Below are 19,913 nucleotides of genomic sequence, written 5' to 3'. Positions count from 1 at the left end.
ACAGAGATCAAAGCCCACAAATGCCTCATAATTTGCCATTTCCACAAATCCTAAACATAAGATAAACATAACATCCACATATTAATCTTCAGACTTCAAAATAAGAAACACGTGATTTGAAAATGTTACAGCCAGAGGCATTCATACAAACTACTCTATTAATGACCACAGAAAATAGGTAGCAGTTGCCTCCATAATTACCGATTCAATAGTGAGAAGCGAGCAGGATGCTTAGAGGCTCAACTGGAATATCCTGGTAAACAGGGAACAAAGAACACGTTTCTAGCTAACCAATTTTGAAGTGAGCAATCTATTCAAATACTTCCTGAGGTCTGAAACCAATGGCTGTTAAAATCTTCAAATATACAAACCTAATTACAGAAAATTATTTTTAATGGACTTGGGTAATTATGATAGACACAAAACCTGACATCCTTTCATGCATACTGCTCAGCTCTCCTGGCCCCTGGGCTGAGTGGGTAAAGGTCTGGAAGTGACAGTACAAATCATCAAGTAGCTGGTCATACATATATCATATTTGGTACAAATCTAAATAGAATTTGCTGTTCCATGAGCCAGGAAACCGGTGACATATTTTTCCACACTACTGGATAAAAGAAAAATCTGAAATAAATTTTCTATTCCACTGGATAATGGGAAAAAAAAATTTAAAAAGGAACAAAAGTCACCCATGAGGAGCTAATACCAAAATCTTAAGACAAAATTTGTTACAAATTTTTCGTGCACATTTAGATCTACTTAATAAATATAAATTTTTAAATAAGGTACAAATACTATAATTGGTAGGATATTTTCGTTCAACAGATTATAAAAATTATCAAGACCGGGGCGCCTGGGTGGCTCAGTCGGTTAAGCGACTGCCTTCAGCTCAGGTCGTGATCCTGGAGTCCTGGGATCGAGTCCTGCATCGGGCTCCCTGCTCAGCGGGGGGTCTGCTTCTCCCTCTGACCCCCCCCCCCATGCTCTCTCTCAGTCTCTCTCAAATAAATAAATAAAATCTTTTAAAAAAAATTATCAAGACTTACCTATCACCTAAGCATACCCACGTTCTGATGATTATAGCTAAAGAATTCCACAAGGACCACCTAAAATGCATGGCTTTTAGACTGGCATTCCATATTTTTTTTTTTTTAAGATTTTGTTTATTTTTATTTATTTGACAGAGAGAGAGAAACAGCATGAGAGGGGATAGGGTCAGAGGGAGAAGCAGGCTCCCCGCTGAGCCGGGAGCCAGATGTGGGACTCGATCCCGGGACTCCGGGATCATGACCTGAGCCGAAGGCAGTCGCTTAACCAACTGAGCCACCCAGGCGCCCGTAGACTGGCATTCCATATTAAAAAGGCAAGATATTCTGGAACAGGAATATTCTTTTTTTTTTTTTAGGAATATTCTTGAAGGTAATAGCTCCACCTTCTTCCTCTATAAAGCTTACATAGTATATACCACAGGCCACACATAAATCAAGCACTCAAGAAGCATTTGATGTCGCAACTGATAAATAAGCTACTTCAAATGATTTCATACCGTTCAAAATAATTTCTAATTGTCCAAAGAATACATCTGTATCCCAACTAATACAATCTAACACTTAAGTATTTTCACTCCAGAGAAACTGATTAAAATAGCATTATACATCCTCTGAGAAACCACTTGTACGGTATTTTCAAAATGTGTACGTAGGGGCGCCTGGGTGGCTCAGTCGTTGAGCGTCTGCCTTCGGCTCGGGTCATGATCCCAGAGTCCTGGGATCAAGCCCCGCATTGGGCTCCCTGCTCCGCGGGAAGCCTGCTTCTCCCTCTTCTACTCCCCCTGCTTGTGTTCCCTCTCTTGCTGTGTCTCTGTCAAATAAATAAAATCTTAAAAAAAAAGTGTAAGTAGCCGGCGTTGGTGGTAGAGTGGTGAGCACAGCTGCCTTCCAAAATGTGTAAGTCACACTGAAGTCCAAATACCGCTAAGATCTGTCCTGCAGAAATTTTGAGCCCCCAGGACCCAGCTGCTAAAATGAACAATGGTCAAAGGACACCTGACATTCTTTGGGACGCAAACAGGAGGAGAGTCTCAAAGTCTATAGCAGGGAATTAAGGGAATTACACAGTTTGAGTGGCTGAGTTTTACTTTATACCCAAACATGAGGGGACTTGGCTATTCCGTATACTAGGGTCCACAGGTTTAACAATGCTGATTCAAAGTTCTACAAAAGTTTAAAATATTTAACAGCAGAAAATTTCTATTTCTAAAAAAAAACAGTAAAGGAGAGCTAGAACTAATTCTATTAAGAAATATTTGCATTATATAATGCTTTTTCCCTGTAAGTAAAAGATTACCTGAACTAAGTGCCACCAAACAAATGGTTAATTCATAAAAAGCACTGGTAGTACTTTGAACATACTATATAAAAAAAAATAAACCAATGTAATACTTGAATTAATTAAATGAAATGTTCCATAGGCCTCAAATTTAAAATTTTAGTAGGGTTTATTAGCTATATTTTCCTAATATATAAAATATTAAAACAGCATATGTAGTAAAGACTCAGTTTTTAGTAATTTTCAATCTTCAAGACCAACAGCCTTAATCTTTGATTGGTTTTCTAAATTCTCCACAATATCTTTCAGATAATCTTCATCTTTTAAAAAATATACATATAATTCTCTTTCCATTTGATGCAGTTTATTAGATGCCAAAATTTTTCTTTTTGTCTTCACATCAGCAAGAATATCAGTAAGAAGATGATTTAGCTTATTCAGTTGGGATTCAACTTGATGAAACTGCTCTGTTAACTCCTAAAAGAAAAAGAAAAATGCTTTTACTACAAAAGCTCTATTTGTAATAGTAATTATAAATTTAAGATGTAATTTACACGCAAAGAATCCAAACGATAGGGGTGCCTGGGTGGCTCAGTCGGTTAAGCATCTGCCTTCGGCTCAGGTCATGAGTCGAAGGTGGGGGGGAGAGGCGGGGGGGTCCTGGGATGAAGCCGAGTCAGGTTCCCTGCTCAGCAGGGAGTCTGCTTCTCCCTCTCCCTCTGCCCCTCCTCCCTGCTTGTGCTCCCTCCCTCCCTCTCTCAAATAAATAAAATCTTAAAAAAAAAAATCCAAATGATGTAATAATTATTCCCACGATTTTAATGATAAATGAACCTCAATTAAAAATCCACAGTAGGTTTAATATAAATTCTATGTAAAGTCAATTGCAACAGCTTTCAACAGATAATTTTAAGGGATTCAAAGCAAACTGTTACTTCCTAAAGAGTACCTGATATATAAACTATAATGTATATTCATACATTCAACAAATATTACTAAATGTCTACCATATGCCAAGCACCGTTTTAGAGACTACAGATACAAGAACACCATCTCCTTCATGGAGCTTATATTCCACTTAATTGATCAAACCTTGTTTTAGCCTAATGTCGGTCTGAGTGGTACTGAGAAAGCCTTGAAATGAAGCAATTACCAATAAAAAAGAATCACCTCAACAGAAATCTCCATTTTTCTTTTTTCACAGTGTTACAGAAAATAGAATTACATATAACATTCAACAATCCCAACTTACCATGTAATCCTCCTGCTCAAGAACCTAGACACGCCACTGCTTCTCCCTCTCCATCTGCCCCCGCTCGTGCTTGCTCTCCCTCTTTCTCTCAAATAAATAAAATCAAAAAAAAAAAAAAAAGGGGGGAATGCCTGGGTGGCTCAGATGGTTAAGCGTCTGCCTTCAGCTCAGGTCATGATCTCTGGGTCCTGGGATCTAGCCCCTCGTCAGGCTCCCTGCTCAGCAGGGAATCTGCTTCTCCCTCTCCCCCATGTTCATGCTCTGTCTCAAATGAATAAAATCTTTAAAAAAAGAAAAAGAACCTAGATATGCCAGCCCTTCACATTTAACAAAATGAAATGCCTCACTTCCTAACATTAAAAGCTGTTTACTAACAAGTTTCCATGGGTTTTTAATCAAGTATTCTACTTCTGTAAATTTCCAGCCACTATCACCAAAGAGAAAATCTATAGCTTTATCTCAACCTTCTGCACCTTCTCAGCATGGTCCATGAGCATGATAATCACCTGGGGTACTTGTTATGAACACATACTCCTGTACCCTACTGCACACTAAATTACTCAAACTCCAACAGGCTCGCTGGTGATTCTAATAAGTTCAAGAATGACTGCTTTACACCTGTCATAAATGCCAGTTCCAGAGAGCAGTACTTCTTCAATTACACTTTGACAAAATCAAGTAATACCTACATTAAGTAGTTTTCTCTTGAGGAAAACTTGGTAAACTTGAATGAGAAACTATAATCTCACCTTCAATTTCAGTACTAAAGATCTTAATAGTTGCTAAAATAATATTCCCACAGATACTGAAAAATATCCTTCTGTTACTAACAACAAAAATGAAAACTAAAGTTTATACATATGGCACCTTTATATTTCACTGGGTTAGGAAAAAACATTAAATGACACCCAGTAAGATTATAGTGAAATCACCATACTTTAGTGATTCTAGGATGCAATCCTTCACATTTTAAAGTATCTGAAACCCATACCATTTTATAATTGAGAGCATCATGTAATTATTATTAGCCACTCATAAGAAATGCTTTATCACCAACATTAAAAAAATTTTTTTACTGTGATAAGAACACTTAACATGAGATCTCCCCCTTAACAGATTTTTTTTTTTTAAAGATTTTATTTATTTGACAGAGACACGGCAAGAGAGGGAACACAAGCAGGGGGAGTGGGAGAGGGAGAAGCAGGTTTCCTGCTGAGCAGGGAACCCGATGCGGGGCTCGATCCCAGGACTCTGGGATCACGACCTGAGCCGAAGGCAGACGCTTAACGACTGAGCCACCCAGGCGCCCCCCACCAACAGATTTTTAAGAGTACAACAGAGTACTGTTAACTACAGGTACAACGTTGTACAGCGTATCTCTAAAATGTATGTGCCTTACATGACAAACTTTGTACCTGTTGATTAACCCAATTCCCCCCTCTCCAATCCCTGCTAACCACCATTCTACCCTGAGTTTGACTATTTTAGATCATCTCTGTAAGTGGAATCATACATTATTTGTCCTTGTGACTGGTTTATTGCACTCAGCATAATTTCCTCAAGGTTCATCCATGTTGTCGCATATTACAGGATTTCTTTTTATTAAGGCTAAATAATACTTTGTGTGTATACATCACATCTTCTTTATCCATTCTTCCACTGGCAGACATTGTTTCCATAACTTGGCTATTAGGAATAGTTCCAATGGATGTAGGAGTGTTAATAATTCTTCAAGATCCTGATTTAAATTCTTTTGTTTAAATACCCAGAAGTGGAATTACTGGATCATATGGATCATTAATTTTTTTTTTTTTTTTTAAGATTTCATCTATTCATTTGAAGAGAGAGACACAGCGAGAGAGGGAACACAAGCAGGGGGAGTGGCAGAGGGAGAAGCAGGCTTCCCGCCGAGCAGGGAGCCTGATGCGGGGCTCGATCCCAGGACCCCGGGATCACGACCTGAGCCGAAGGCAGACGCTTAACGACTGAGCCACCCAGGCGCCCCTGGATCATTAATTTTTTTGAGAAAACTGCATACTGTTTTCCACAGCGGCCGCACCATTTTGGACTTCCACCAGCAGGGTACAAGGGTTCCAATTTCTCCACATTCTCACCAACACTTTTTTTGTTTTTTAAGATTTATTTGAGAGAGACAAAGTGCATGCACATGCATAAGCATGTGAGTTGGGGGAGGGCAGGAGAGAATCCTCAAGCAGACTCCCTGCTAAGTGCAGAGCCTGACGCAGACCCAGGGTTTGATCCCAGGACCCATGAGATCATGACCTGAACCGAAACCAAGAGTCAGACACTTAACAGACTGAACTACCCAGGTGCCCCTGATTTTGCTTTTTTGCTATTAGCCACTCTAACAGGTGTAAGGAGATATCTCATTGTGGTTTTGATGTGCATTTCCCTGATGATGAGTGACACTGAGCAACTATCCATATACCTGTTGGCCATTTGTATGTCTTCTTTGGAGAAAAGTCTATTCAAGTCTTTAGCCCATTTTTTAATTGGGCTATTAGTTTTTTTTGCTATCACCAACATTCTCCATAGTGTAGAAAAATAAAGACAACAATTTTGAGTCAAAAAATAACACAGAAGGGGCACCTGGGTGGCTCAGTGGTTGGGCGTCTGCCCTTAGCTCAGGTCATGATCCTGGGACCCTGGGATCGAGCCCTGCATCGGGCTCTCTGCTCAGTGGGGAGTCTGCTTCTCCCTCTCCCTCTGCCTGCCTCTCCCTCTGCTTGTGCTCTCTGTCAAATAAATAAAGTCTTAAAAAAAAAGAACTTCATGTTAAGTGTGAAGCTTTGAAATACCCTAATGATTTTAACTGTGTATATTTCATTTAAGGTGTATATGCAAGAGTGATATAATAAAAATCTGTCTGTACCTAAAAGATATCTTCTGGTAAGTATTCAATAAAAATTCTAAATAAGAAAGTACTGTGCTGGGGCGCCTGGGTGCCTCAGTGGGTTAGGCATCTGCCTTCAGCTCAGGTAGTGATCTCACCCAGGGTCCTAGGATCAAGTCCCGCGTCTGGCTCCCTGCTCAGAGGGGAGCCTGCTTCTCCCTCTGCCCCTTCCCCTGCTAGTGCTCTCTCTAGCTTTCTCTCATGCGCTCTCTCTCTCCAATAAATAAAATCTTAAAAAAAAATCATGCCAATTTAACAGAGAAGGTTTTTTTTTAGCAATTCACAAAATGATGGTGTACCATATGATCGATGGTGTCTAGTAGACATTTAAATAGTGCTGGTAGCAATGAAAATAGGTGTGACTGCTTGGAAAAGCAAGATGACAGCATCAAAGACCAAAAAAAAAGTACATACCTAAGAAACCCAATAATCCTACTTCCAAGAATTCATCCAAGTTAAAGTATTTAACAACAAAAAGCTGTAACACAGGATGTACATGATATCGTTCAAGAGCAAAAAAAAAAAAAAATGAAGACTATCAAAAAATATTCAACAATGGTGGACTGGTTACAGAAATTACTGTAACAATAATTAAAATTATTCACGGTGAAAATGTTTATTTCATACTGCTAAGTAAAAAGGAAGAATAAAAAAGATGTGTAAGTAAAGGTGAAAAACATAAACCTTCAAATACTAGCCAAAAGAAAGAGGGCATAGAAATATTAATATTAGAAAAAACAGTTAAGAAGCACAGTAAGAATAGAGAAGATCATTATGTAATACTAAATAGTTTAATTCACTGCAATTCAAACCACCAGGGTAATAATTCACCACAATTTGAAACTTAGATATACAGCTGAACCTTGAACAACGCGGGAGTCGGGGGGAAGGTTTAGGGCATCGGCTTCCTGTGGAGTCGAAAATTTGTGTATAAATTTTGACTTCCCCAAAACTTATCTACTGGTAGCCTACTGTTGACATACAGCTGATAAACATATATTCTGTATATCATATGTTATGTGCATTATATACTGTAATTTTATAATAAAGCTAGAAAAAAGAAAATGTTAAGAAAATCATGAGAAAATACATTTATAGTACTGCACTGTATTTATTTATTGAAGAAAGTTTGCATACAAGTGGACCGATGCAGTTCAAACCCACGCTGTACAAGGGTCAACTGTAACTTATAAAATAGACTCAAGTATAAAGAAAAAACTAATAGAGCTTCAAAGCTGCCATCATAGGAGGTTTTTATAAAATTAGTAGATCTAGGAGACAAAATCAGTAATAGATTTAAAAAAAAATCATAATCAATTCAGGCTATTAGTTAGGATGGCGATTATATATTTTTTAAAAAAGGAAAATGACAAGTGTAGGCAAGGATATGGAGAAACTGGAACCCTGTGCACTGCAGGTGAGAATATAAAATGGTGCAGCTGCCGTGTAAGTCAGGCAGTTCCTCAGAAAGTTAAACACAGAATTACCACATGATCCAGCAATTCCGCTCCTAGGTATATACCCAGGAGAAACAAAAACAGGGACTCGGATACCTGTACACCAATGTTCACAGCAGCATTATTCACAACAGCCAAAAGGTAGAAAGAACCCAAGTGACCATCAACAGACAAACAGATAAACAAAATGTACTACATGCACACAACGGGGTATTACTCAGCCATAAAAAGGAATAAAATTCTGACACATACTACAACATGGATAAAACTTAATCACACAAATGTTGTAGGATTTCACTTATATTAGGTACCTAGAGTAGGCAAATTCACTGAGACAGAAAGTGGAATAGAAGTTATCAGGGGCGGGGCGCCTGGGTGGCTCAGTCATTAAGTGTCTGCCTTCGGCTCAGGTCACGATCCTAGAGTCCTGGGATCGAGCCCCGCATCGGGCTCCCTGCTCCTCTGGAAGCCTGCTTCTCCCTCTCCCACTCCCACTCCCCCAGCTTATGTTCCTGCTCTTGCTATCTCTATTTCTGTCAAATAAATAAATAAATAAATAAAGGAAGTTATCAGGGGCTGGGGAGGAAGGAGAGAAAAATTACTGTTTATTGTTTAATGTTTCTATTTGGGATGGTGAAAAAGCTCTGGAAATGTATAGTGGTCATGGTTGCACAATATATGAATGTACTTTTGTACTTAATGCCCCTGAATTATACATTTAAAAATGGTTAAAACTGTAATTTTACATTTTCTACATTTCACAATAAAAATATTTAAAAAAACGAATTACAAGCATTCCTGTTCCAAGGAAAGGTATGCTCGTTATCCAAATCAATCCTTCCATAAGAAAAAAATGTAAAAGGCTAAATGAAATATTTTTAAAAATCAAGCAAATCAGAAGTTTCCTAAAAGCAATAAAGAGATAACAAAACATTAAAAGGAACTATAAGTCCATAAAACATCCCAGATTGATAAGGCAGTCCAGGAACAGCTTTACTCTAGGGCAACTGCCAATCTTGGAAAATTAGAACCTAGGATTCTTGAGACTCACAAGATGAGTGGAAGAAAAATCAAAGTCCAAAGTCCACAGAAAGTGGGAAGTCAAATGGGAGACCTTCTTCATAATAAGCCAAGGACTCACAGGACACCAGTAATCTTAAGATCAGAATGGCCCAGAAATGGAAGAGCCCCTGGATAGAATTACAGGCCAGACAGGAATCACCTGGGTCCTCCAAAGACTAGGTAGACTTAACTAGTCCTGCCCACAGTATCTAACACAAGAAACATGAAGGCAAAAAGCACTTAAGGATCATTTATTTCATAATAAGAAGCTCCCTTCACCAGATAGAGAGGGATTTTATTTTTATTGTATGCCTCAATAAAGGTTGATGGGACCATTTGTTTTTAGGGAAAAAAATAAAAAATAATAAAACTAGAACTCTACCTCACATCACACATAAGGGCACCTGGGTGGCTCAGCTGATTAAGCGTCTACTTTCGGCTCAGGTCCTAATCCCAGAGTCCTGGGATTAAGTCCCACATCAGGCTCCCTCCTCAGCAGAGAGTCTGCTTTTCCCTCTACCCCCCCCACCCCCCCCACCCGCAATCTCTCTCTCTCAAATAAATAAAATCTTTTTTTTTTTTTTAAAGATTTTATTTATTTATTTGAGACAGAGAGAATGAGAGAGAGAGAGCACATGAGAGTGGGGAGGGTCAGAGGGAGAAGCAGACTCCCTGCCGAGCAGGGAGCCCGATGCGGGACTCAATCCCGGGACTCCAGGATCATGACCTGAGCCGAAGGCAGTCGCTTAACCAACTGAGCCACCCAGGCGCCCCTCAAATAAATAAAATCTAAAAAAAACCCCCCAAAACTCCTGGTAGACTAAAGAAAGTGAACAGCATAACTTTAAGGTAAAATAAAAAGGACTATCATTATGATGTTAAGGGCAAACCTTAACAACGTATGAAAAACAAAATATAAAAAGATGGCAAACCATATACAGAGTAATAAACTACATAAAGGGCGCCTGGGTGGCTCAGTTGGTTAAGTGACTGCCTTCGGCTCAGGTCATGATCCTGGAGTCCCGGGATCGAGTCCCACATCGGGCTTCCTGCTCAGCAGGGAGTCTGCTTCTCCCTCTGACCCTCCTCCCTCTCATGCTCTCTGTCTCTCATTCTCTCTCTCGCAAATAAAATCTTTAAAAAAAAAATAAAATAAAAATAATAACAAACTACATAAAAATTAAAATGCTAAAAAAAATCTGAAAACAAATAAAGTAAAAAAGACAAGCTACAAATAGAGAGTGAATATATATAACACACAAAACCGAGGGGCGCCTGAGTGGCTCAGTCGTTAAGCGTCTGCCTTCGGCTCAGGTCATGATCCCGGGGTCCTGGGATCGAGCCCCGCATCGGGCTCCCTGCTCAGCGGGAAGCCTGCTTCTCCCTCTCCCACTCCCCCTCTCTCGCTGTGTCTCTGTCAATAAAATCTTAAAAAAAAAAAAAACTGACAAAAGATTGCCACTTGAAATATATAAACTCCTACAAATGAATTTTTTAAAGATTTTAGGTATTTATTTTAGAGAGAGAGCATGCATGCATGAGTGGGGGGAGGGGCAGAGGGAAAGGGAGAGAGACTCTCAAGCAGACCCTACAGTGAGCACAGAGCCCAACCTGGGCCTCAATCTCACGACCCTGAGATCAGGCCGCTGATTCTTGGGTTTGGCTCAGGTCGTGATCTCAGGGCTGTGAGGGCTCTGTGCTCAGCACAGGTTCTACTTAAGACTCCTCTGTCCCTACCCACGCCCCCAGCCTAAACCATGCCAGCAAGCACTCCCTCTCTCTCTCAAATAAATATACCTTTAAAAAAACAAAAAAACAGGCACAGGAGATGAACAAGGAATTCTCAGAAAAAGATGAATGCCCAGTAAACAAATCAGGGAAATGGAAATTACAACCTATATCAGATGCTATTTTATATCCCCAGATTGAGAAAAATTTATAAATCAGAGAACGTTATATGATGAAATGGATATGGATAAACAGGATCTCTTTGACACTGCTGATGTAATATGGTACAACCACTTTGGAAAACAATTTGATGTACCCTGAAAACTGAACCTGTGATACAGCAATTCTACTCCTCACTGAGAGTGAGTGTGCATGTGCACACACATGTGCAGCTGTGAGACATACAGCAAGACCATCCGCAGCAAGATAATCCACAAGAGCAAAAACTGAAAGTAACTTAGATGTCTGTCAACATAACAGATAATTAAACCGTGGGATTTCATAAAATGGAATACTAATGATATAAAAGAGAAAACCATAGGGGCGCCTGGGTGGCTCAGTTGGTTAAGCGTTGGACTCATGATTTCGGCTCAAGCCATGATCTCATGGGTTGTGAGATCGAGCCCCAAGCTGGGCTCCGAGCTCAGCCGGAGTCTGCTTGAGATTCTCTCCCTCTCCCCGCTGTGTGCGCGTGCTCTCACTCTCTCTCAAATAAATAAATAAAAAAAAGAACCGAAAACAGAAAGAAAACTATAAATGAACTAGAGCTTTACATATGGCAACATGGATGAATCTCAGTATCTTAATATTAACAAGCAAGTTAGTAAAAAATATATATAAGAAACCACATACATGAACTTCAAAAACATATAAACTGGACAATATACAGTCTAGCGGGGCATCTGGTGGCTCAATCAGTTAAGTGTCTGACTTTGGCTCGGGTCGTGATCCCAGGGTCCTGGGATCAAGCCCCATGCCCAGGCTCCCTGTTCAGCAGGGTGTCTGCTTGTCCCTCTGCCCCTACCCCCACTCATGCCCGTGCTCACTCTCTCTCTCTCTCAAATAAATAAAATTAAAAATATATATATACAATCTAAGAATATATATGTGTAATAAAAATATAAATAAAGGCAAGCAAACAATAAAATTAAGTGTAGTTCTCCTTGATGAAGGAAGGGAAATGCTGTTAGTAGAAGCAAGCTGTCACAGAACACTTTAAAGATAACAGCCCTCTATTTGCTGAGACAGGTAAAATACAGGGGTGGTTTGATTTTTCTTTAAATTCTTAGTGTAAACATTACATATCCTTTTTTGTCTGAAATATTTTGTAAGTTCTTAAAATCCTGTTGACATTGATCAAAACCATCTGAAAAATATATTTATATGTGAACAAAAACTAAGATATAAAAAAATAAATTTTATAGTAGGGCAATAGGATTTGGAATAGTGTTTTCCTCGTGTTAACATTTTATTATCTTTTACAAAAAACATTTTTTTTTTTTTAAAGATTTATTTATTTTATTTGAGAGAGCGAGAATGAGAGAGAGAGAGTACATGAGAGGGGGGAGGGTCAGAGGGAGAAGCAGGCTCCTCGCCGAGCAGGGAGCCCGATGCGGGACTCGATCCAGGGACTCCAGGATCATGACCTGAGCCGAAGGCAGTCGCCCAACCGACTGAGCCACCCAGGCGCCCCCAAAAAACATTTTTTTACAGCATTTTCAGTTACTGTGGCAAGCACTCACCTGATCACTAAGCAAAAGCTGATTTCCTCCTTGATACAAAGTATCACAAAGCATGTCCACATCATTATTCAGTTTCGACAGAAAGAAAGAATGTTCTTGAGTAGATACTGCCAACTGATCTTGTACTAAAGAAACATCCTTTTTTAATTTCTCAGCCACTTCCTCCAGGTTTCCATGGGTTATAAATAATTCTTTTTTCTTATTCTCTCCTTCTAAAAGTTGATAAAGCCTAAAATGTGAAAATAAAAATTACAGGAGAAAATTCTCAAATCAGTACAATTTTCAGAATTATAATTCACTTTATTGGGCATCTTTGGGGATATAAAACAGATTAAAAATATTAACCTGGAAAAAAATTAATCTGCTGCTAAATCAAGCAACCAAAAACATTCCAGCTAAAATACTTTCTCATTACAGGGCACCTGGGTGGCTCAGTTGGTTAAGCATCTGCCTTCAGTTCAGGTCATGATCCCAAGGTCCTGGGATCCAGTTCCACATCAGGCTCCTTGCTCAGCGGGGAGTCTGCTTCTCCTTCTACCCCCACCCCCCTGCTCATGCTCTCTCTCTCTCTCTCTCACGCTCTCTCTCTCAAATAAATAAAATCTTTAAAATATATATGTAAGAAAAATAAAATAAAATACTATCTCATTACAGAAATACATATTGTAATTACTGTATCTGCTTCTACTTTCTCATCCCCCAAGTTTTAAATATATTTTTTGACTTTTAACTGCCATTATCCTACTTCAAACAAAGTATGTTTCAGAGATACTGCCCAAGAAAACATTTCTTTCACAGAATACAAGTATGCTATAGTAGAAATAGCAACGAGCTTGAAACAGAAGACCCAGGTCTGAGTTCTGGCGGTCTTTTGATACCTGGGTCAAGTCAACCTCTGAGACTACATTTTTCATGTCACATACCTATCGTTACAGGATTGTAGAGAATTTAAAAGAGAAAAACTGAAAATAATGTAAAAAGAAATGTAAACAATAAAGAGCTACAGAAATAGTAAACTTGCTACTCCAGTCTTATCCATATTTGATTGTCAAATTAAATTCCTAATGAGCTATGAGGCCAATTTAACACTTCAAATATTAATGGCAGAAAATCCTTTGGAACAAATGGAAAAATGTGAGGCAACATTTTCTACACATTTCTGACAAAAAGGGTTTGTTCTTTTTCTTCTATTTCAAAAAAATATACATTTTTAATTATTTTAATTATTTTAACAATTTGCAACAGAGTTCATAAAACTGGTTCAAGTCCAAGGCTGCCAATTTTGTTCTTGTGGGACATGACTACACAATTTCAGGGGGGAACCATTCTTAGCTCATGATGTCAGTGTCACCCTTTCCATGCCCCTCACCTCATTAATAAGACAAAAAAAAGGAGGGGCGCCTGCATGGCTCAGTTGGTTCAGTGTCTGCCTTTGGCTCAGGTCCTGATCCCAGGGTCCTGGGATACAGCCCCACCAAAGGGCTCCACATTGGGCTCCCTGCTCAGCAGGGAGTCTGCTTCTCCCTCTGCCCCTCCCCCTGTTCGTGCTCGCTCTCTCCCTCTCTCAAATAAATAAGTAAAACCTTAATAAACAAAACAAAACAAAAAGATTAGTGATTTTCCTCTAGCACTAGAGAAAAATCAGGAGGAGGTCCAGATTTTTGAGGCCTTTGACTACTTTAGTCCTCCAATTTTAGTATCCCTATACCATCAATTGCTTAGACATCCAGAAGAGGTTGGGAGCAAGCATTCATTCTCGCTGATTCACCTGACAAGAAACAAAGTCCGTTTTCCCCTCTCTCCGCCGACACCTTTTCTGAATGCAATCAGTTCTCTGCCTAGCAATACCAACTACACACCAAAATGTATTCAAACTCCCTGCAGTTAAAACTCCTGCCTCAATCTCAAAATATCTAAATAATGGTGCCCAAAGGTGAATAAGACCTTGTATATATTCACTCCACCAACCCATCCACCTCAGCTCTAAAACAGCTACTTCCAGATTTAACATGAATGGAAAAGAGAGCAAGATATTCAAAAGGAAAGAGTCATATGCAAGAAAAGTGAAAGAAGAGAACAGAAGGCCAAAAATAGAGAGCAAAGAATGTTTTAAACTTCCACAATAGTAGTTCAAACTCTCTACAGTATTTTACAAAAGCAAAAAAAAAAAAAACAATTACTAAAGAAACAAAGATGCAGGGCGCCTGGGTGGCTCAGTTGGTTAAGCGACTGCCTTCGGCTCAGGTCATGATCCTGGAGTCCCGGGATCGAGTCCCGCATCGGGCTCCCTGCTCAGCAAGGAACCTGCTTCTGCCTCTGACCCTCCCCCCTCTCATGTGCTCGCTCTCTCTCATTCTCTCTGTCTCAAGTAAATAAATAAAATCTTTAAGAAAAAAAAAAGAAAAGAAAAGAAACAAAGATGCATACCTATGAGTAGAAAAGTCCTTGGTATCAATGGTATTCCTTGGATTTATCTGCTGAGATACTGATGGGTCTGTTAGCATTTCTAATCGCTGGTGGAGCATCCTATTACTTTGACTAAGCTCTTGAACCAAATTTTCAAGTTGACGATATATGTCCCAATGCTTTCTCAATTCAATTTCATATGATAATTGTAGAAGTTCAAAAGATGCCTTTTGCTTTATCAACTGATTTAAAACTAACTCTTGTCTTGCTGTATAATAGTCTTGTTTAGCAATCTGTAGATCAAAATCTCCCTTTACAACTGGCATATTCAATAACTGGGCATTCTCTCTTACCACAGCAGGCAAACTTTTATCTTTCATATGAGAGATTTGTTCTTCAAGTTTCAGAATCTCACTATTCAAGTTAGAAATTTTAGCATCCAAATTATCTTTGCCAAGAGCCTACACAGAAAAAGCAATTACATTTAAAGCAGTAAGTATAAAGTTGAAATAGTTTTAAACTTATTTTTACTTCCCATTTTAGTTTATCAGACAACATGCTAATAAAAACTAATTTCATGTTAACAAAAGCCAAAATTACAGTTTAAAAAAGGAAAAGCGTGGGTAAATTGCTAAATTTTAACGCTATTACTACCACATATATACAATAATGGCTACCAAAACAGACACCTTGTCATGCTTATCTTACTTAATAAAAATCATTAGTGCACTACTACCTGAATGCAAATGTACACTATTTTAAGTTTTTCTTAAAACTAAAATAGTCCCAGTAGCTATGCTCCTAGTCTGTCAGCTGATTTTAGTACTTGCAAAGAGTGAGGAACCTCATATGTTATTCCCAAGTTTGTGTCAGTTATATGAACTCACTTGGTGCTGATACTCAGTTTCAGCTGTATTTTCACTCATTACATAGTGGTTATATTACCAAGACTGCAAGCTTTCCAAGAGTGCAGATGGATATGGGCACTACATCTGTACATTCTCAACAAAAAAATCAGGGTTTCAGTCCACTGAACTGGGTCCCTGACTTCATTAGCACCAAACAAGGCAGGACACCCGTAACAAAGCAACAAAGCTCTTTACCCATACATCATAAAAGAGGGAATTTCAGTGTCTTCTGAGTCTGAACCAACACGAATTTCAATTTCAGAAAAAGTACTTTTGTTTAAAATTAGCTAATGTGATTGGGTTATAATTATTTTTGCCCTCTACTGATATGAAGATCTATTTGTATGAAACACTGAAATACATCAAAACTAAGCAATAAATAAACAAAATAAGAAAATGTAACTTATGTTACATTTGTTACATTATGTTACAAATGTACTTGTTTCATGCCCCTTTCTAAAGTATTTTAATATTAACATATCTTCCATTATGAACAACAATTACTGTACGAATCCAGTCTCATTTCTCATGTTTACCTTGCTAGTGAGGCTATGAAGATTCTCCTCTGCCCACTGTATACTCGACTTCATGCTCAAATTACTTGCTTTCAAGTGAATTAACTCATGTTGAGCACAAACGTAAGCTAGCTGCAGCCTAGCCATCTCTAGCCATCTCTCCTCGAGGACTTCCTGACTATCACAAATAGATGGTGCTTGTATATCTAAAAGTTGAAAATTTTCTTCATTTGAACTTTCAACTACTTCATGTATACCCGGAAAGAACTGTTTTTTGGTATATAAAGTTAATGCTGCTGTGCTCTGCTCTTCCTGGCTTAGATATTTTTCCAAGGAAAACTGAGATAAAAACACCAGTGGATTTGTCCCTTGATCCAAATTAGAATGTTTGAAAAACATCATCAATTTTGCAACTCCATCAGTAAGAGCCTGAAGTTCATTATTTATCTTAGTATTCATAGCATTTAGAATTCCTTGACTCTGCTTCAGCCTTTTAGTGGCCGCTTCTTCTTTAGCATTTAACCTCAGAGATTTGTGGCTTGTTACCGAAGCCATCAACTGGCATTTATTACGTCGCTGAATTTTTAGGTTCTTTAACTTCTGCAGAGTTTGAACCTCAATCTCTAATTTCTCTAGCTCTTTGTCATCCAAGATACATGTCTTCAAATCAGAAGTTTTACAGGTTTTAAGAACTTCATCCAATGCTGCTCCTTCTAGGATAGGCTTGCCTGATGTTTGAAGAATGCTAAAAGCTTCCAATTCTTCTTCAGACAATACATTCTGTTCATTCACATTCCCACAAAACCACTTCAGAAATGATTCATCTTCAACAGTCTCAAACAACCAGTCAAAATCTTCCCCATTAAGAGTATCAGCTTTGGGATAATTGATTTTTTTTAATGTTTCCACAAACTCTTTTCCACAACTCATGGTTTAAGTGCCCAATTTCTTTGTAACAGATATGGGTTTATGTTGCTATTTAGAAAATAAACCCAAAACACAAACAAAACTAATTTTATGCCAAGTCCATAGAGAAGGGAAAAAATATTTTTAGAATCTGACTTCTCCTGGGGGAGGAAAAACAGGTATTAGACCATAAATAAAGTAACTGTATTTGTAAAAGGACGATACTGATAAATATCACAGAATATCTGGGAACCATCTAACCCAGAGGTAGTTATAGCTGAAATGTCTGATGAAGATAAACAAATTAGGGTATTACTGAGAACACTGCAAAAATAATGAAAACCTAATTAGCAAGAAAATCTTTCCAAAGACAGTCATTAAAAATACATTGTCTCTTGGGGCGCCTGGGTGGCTCAGTCGGTTAAGCGACTGCCTTCGGCTCAGGTCATGATCCTGGAGTCCCGGGATCGAGTCCCGCATTGGGCTCCCTGCTCAGCGGGGGGTCTGCTTCTCCCTCTGACCCTCCCCCCTCTCGTGCTCTCTCTCTCTCATTGTCTCTCTCAAATAAATAAATAAAATCTTTAAAAAAAAAATACATTGTCTCTTACAAAGCAGCTCAGTTCTTTCATTCAGTTTATCTAAACAAGTCCAAGCCAGCCTGCGGCTAAGCAGCCTCTTCCCCGCACCCAGCCGTTCCCAAGTAAGAAAAGAGAAATAAATACGGAAATGTTCTAGAGGAAGAGTCAACGAAATGTTTACCTCAGCGACTCAAATCAGCATCCGCCATTCACACAGGAATCAATGTCCAGAGACGGTCAACCTAGTGCAGGCAACATCAGGCTTCAGATTTAAGAACCGTTCTCAAACTGATCTTAAAACTCCTCAACAAAAGGGAAAAAAAAGTCACGATGTACGGTGATGGCGTTAAGACTTAATGCGGTACCATCTCGCAAGGTATACAGTGTCAGGTCCTTACGCCGTGCACCCAAAACTAATGCAACGGTGTACGTCAACCACACTTCAAAAGACTAAAGCAAAATAACCCCCGAAACCCAAAACCCAAGTACCCGCCACGTCCGAAGTGCCAAAGAACTAAGCCAACAGTGGTAAAAACACGTGCGGCATTTGCCACTTTGCAGCCAACGCACCGCCGAACCACCCCCGATGACCTCACCAAGGGAACTCCACGGACGGCGACCGGCCGCACAGACACACGTGCGACACGGACGCATGTTAGTAACACACACCCGCAAAAGCCGCCGAACTAGCGTTAAAGGCAAACTGCACAGACCCCAGGCCCGCGCGGTTCACTCCGTGGAGTTCTGCGACGACCGCCCGCGTATCAGCGGCGCGACACCACGCGCCCCCGCCCGCAGGACCAGCACCGGCCCGGCCCCCGCCGAAGCCGCGCGAGACCACTCACCCGCGGCCCCGCCCCGCGCCCCGCCCCCAGGACAGCACCGGCCCCGCCCCCGTCGAGGCCCCGCCCCTGCCCGCCGCCCTGCCCCGCTCCCCTCCCGGACTACCCGCATCAGCCCAGCTCCCGCCCCGCCCCGCCCCCGACCGGACTGCGCCTCACTCACCCGCGCCGCGCTCCCCGCTGACGCCCACCTCCCGCTTGCCTTCGCACTCCCCGCCCTCGCCCGTGGCTCCAAGCCCTGCGGACCCCGACTCGCGCGCCTGGAAGGAGTCCCCAGGGGTGCCTGGTTAGAGGAGGCAGCTGGGGGACCGACGCCGCTCCCACAGCCCCACGGAGAGGCTGCCGCCATTCACCTCTGGAAGCTCCGTTCGCGCGCTTCAGAAACCCGCCGCCGCGCTCCACGCCTCGCACTGCCTCACGGGAGCGCTGCGCGCGCAGAGGGTAGAGACAGGGCGTGGCTTGGCCGTCTGCGCAGGCGTGGTGTCGGAAGAGGCGGGCGTGGCGAGGAGGAACTTTGGGGCGGAGCTGAGCAGGGTGCCGGTCCGCCCTCCGGCCAAACGTCAACCGGTGGGGGCGAGCTGGTTGGCTCCCGCCGCGGGGCCGGGGCCGGTGCGCCAGGCCTGGTGGGGGCCTTGGGAGCGGGTCGGGTCTTAGAGCCCTATACCCTGCGGCGGTGCGCTGTGCCCGGACGGGCACCTTGGCTCAGGTCGGCTCTCGGTCCTGCCCTCCGGTTCCCCAGGCCCCCATCCTCTAACGAGGCCGTTTTTAGGGAAAGCCGGGTGCGGTCAGGAGCACGCCGGAGCTCGCCTGGCCGCGGCCCGGGGCCGCCCGGCCGGTGGGCTCTGCACCGCCAGGACCTGTTTAAGTGAGCGCGTCCCTTCGACAAGTCTTGGGAGCGGACGAACTACGGGACCCAAAACGAGCCGAGCAGCGTCTGGTGCGTCTTTAGGCTCAGCTGTCATTACTCGCTTTACAAGATTTTGCGTTGAACGTTGTTTTGCAAAGCACGCAATTCCCAAGCCCTCACCTGACCGCTAAGCAAAAGCCGACTTCCTCCACAATCCCATTTTCAAAATATAATTTAAAAAAAGAATTTTTAAAGATTCATTTATTTGAGAGAGAGAGAGAGAGAGACAGCACGAGCGGGGGGATGGGGAGAGGCAGAGAGAGAAGCAGACTCCTCGCTGAGCAGGGAGCCCGATGCGGGTTTCGGTCTGGGCACCCTGGGATCATGACTGAGCAGAAGGCAGACCGTTAACCAACTGAGCCACCCAG

General features: G+C 41.2%; 1 protein-coding gene across 3 annotated transcripts; it reads right to left on the bottom strand.

Annotated features, from left to right (window-relative positions):
• Positions 1 to 2,481: 2,481 nt before the first annotated feature.
• HAUS3 (HAUS augmin like complex subunit 3) lies at positions 2,482 to 19,028 on the bottom strand. 3 transcript variants are annotated; one of them, XM_021677646.1, is made up of 6 exons: positions 18,992 to 19,028; positions 17,978 to 18,038; positions 16,334 to 17,379; positions 14,911 to 15,350; positions 12,484 to 12,712; positions 2,482 to 2,805 (listed from the first exon to the last, which is right to left on the bottom strand). In XM_021677646.1, exons 3-6 carry the CDS (start codon positions 17,240 to 17,242, stop codon positions 2,572 to 2,574), a joined length of 1,812 nt encoding a protein of 603 aa, XP_021533321.1. In that variant the 5' UTR covers positions 17,243 to 17,379; positions 17,978 to 18,038; positions 18,992 to 19,028; the 3' UTR covers positions 2,482 to 2,571. The 3 variants fall into 3 exon arrangements, with proteins under 3 accessions (XP_021533321.1, XP_021533322.1, XP_021533323.1); XM_021677647.2 differs by having other exon boundaries at positions 2,496 to 2,805; positions 17,978 to 18,096; positions 18,992 to 19,011; XM_021677648.2 differs by lacking the exons at positions 17,978 to 18,038; positions 18,992 to 19,028 and having other exon boundaries at positions 2,496 to 2,805; positions 16,334 to 17,532.
• Between the last annotated feature and the right edge of the window lie 885 nt (positions 19,029 to 19,913).

This window comes from Neomonachus schauinslandi, chromosome 2 (genome assembly GCF_002201575.2).
Source record: "Neomonachus schauinslandi chromosome 2, ASM220157v2, whole genome shotgun sequence".
NCBI lineage: Eukaryota > Metazoa > Chordata > Mammalia > Carnivora > Phocidae > Neomonachus > Neomonachus schauinslandi.
This window is presented reverse-complemented; position numbering and strand designations above follow the sequence as displayed.

What these genes read in the sequence shown, in the direction of transcription:
- HAUS3 (XM_021677646.1), bottom strand. Translation starts at nt 17,242, where the DNA reads ATGAGTTGTGGAAAAGAGTTTGTGGAAACATTAAAAAAAATCAATTAT. An exon ending in AAGGACTTTTCTACTCATAG is followed by an intron (nt 12,713 to 14,910) that starts GTATGCATCTTT and finishes TTCACATTTTAG; the next exon opens with GCTTTATCAACTTTTAGAAG. An exon ending in AGCTTTTGCTTAGTGATCAG is followed by an intron (nt 2,806 to 12,483) that starts GTGAGTGCTTGC and finishes TTTTTCTTTTAG; the next exon opens with GAGTTAACAGAGCAGTTTCA.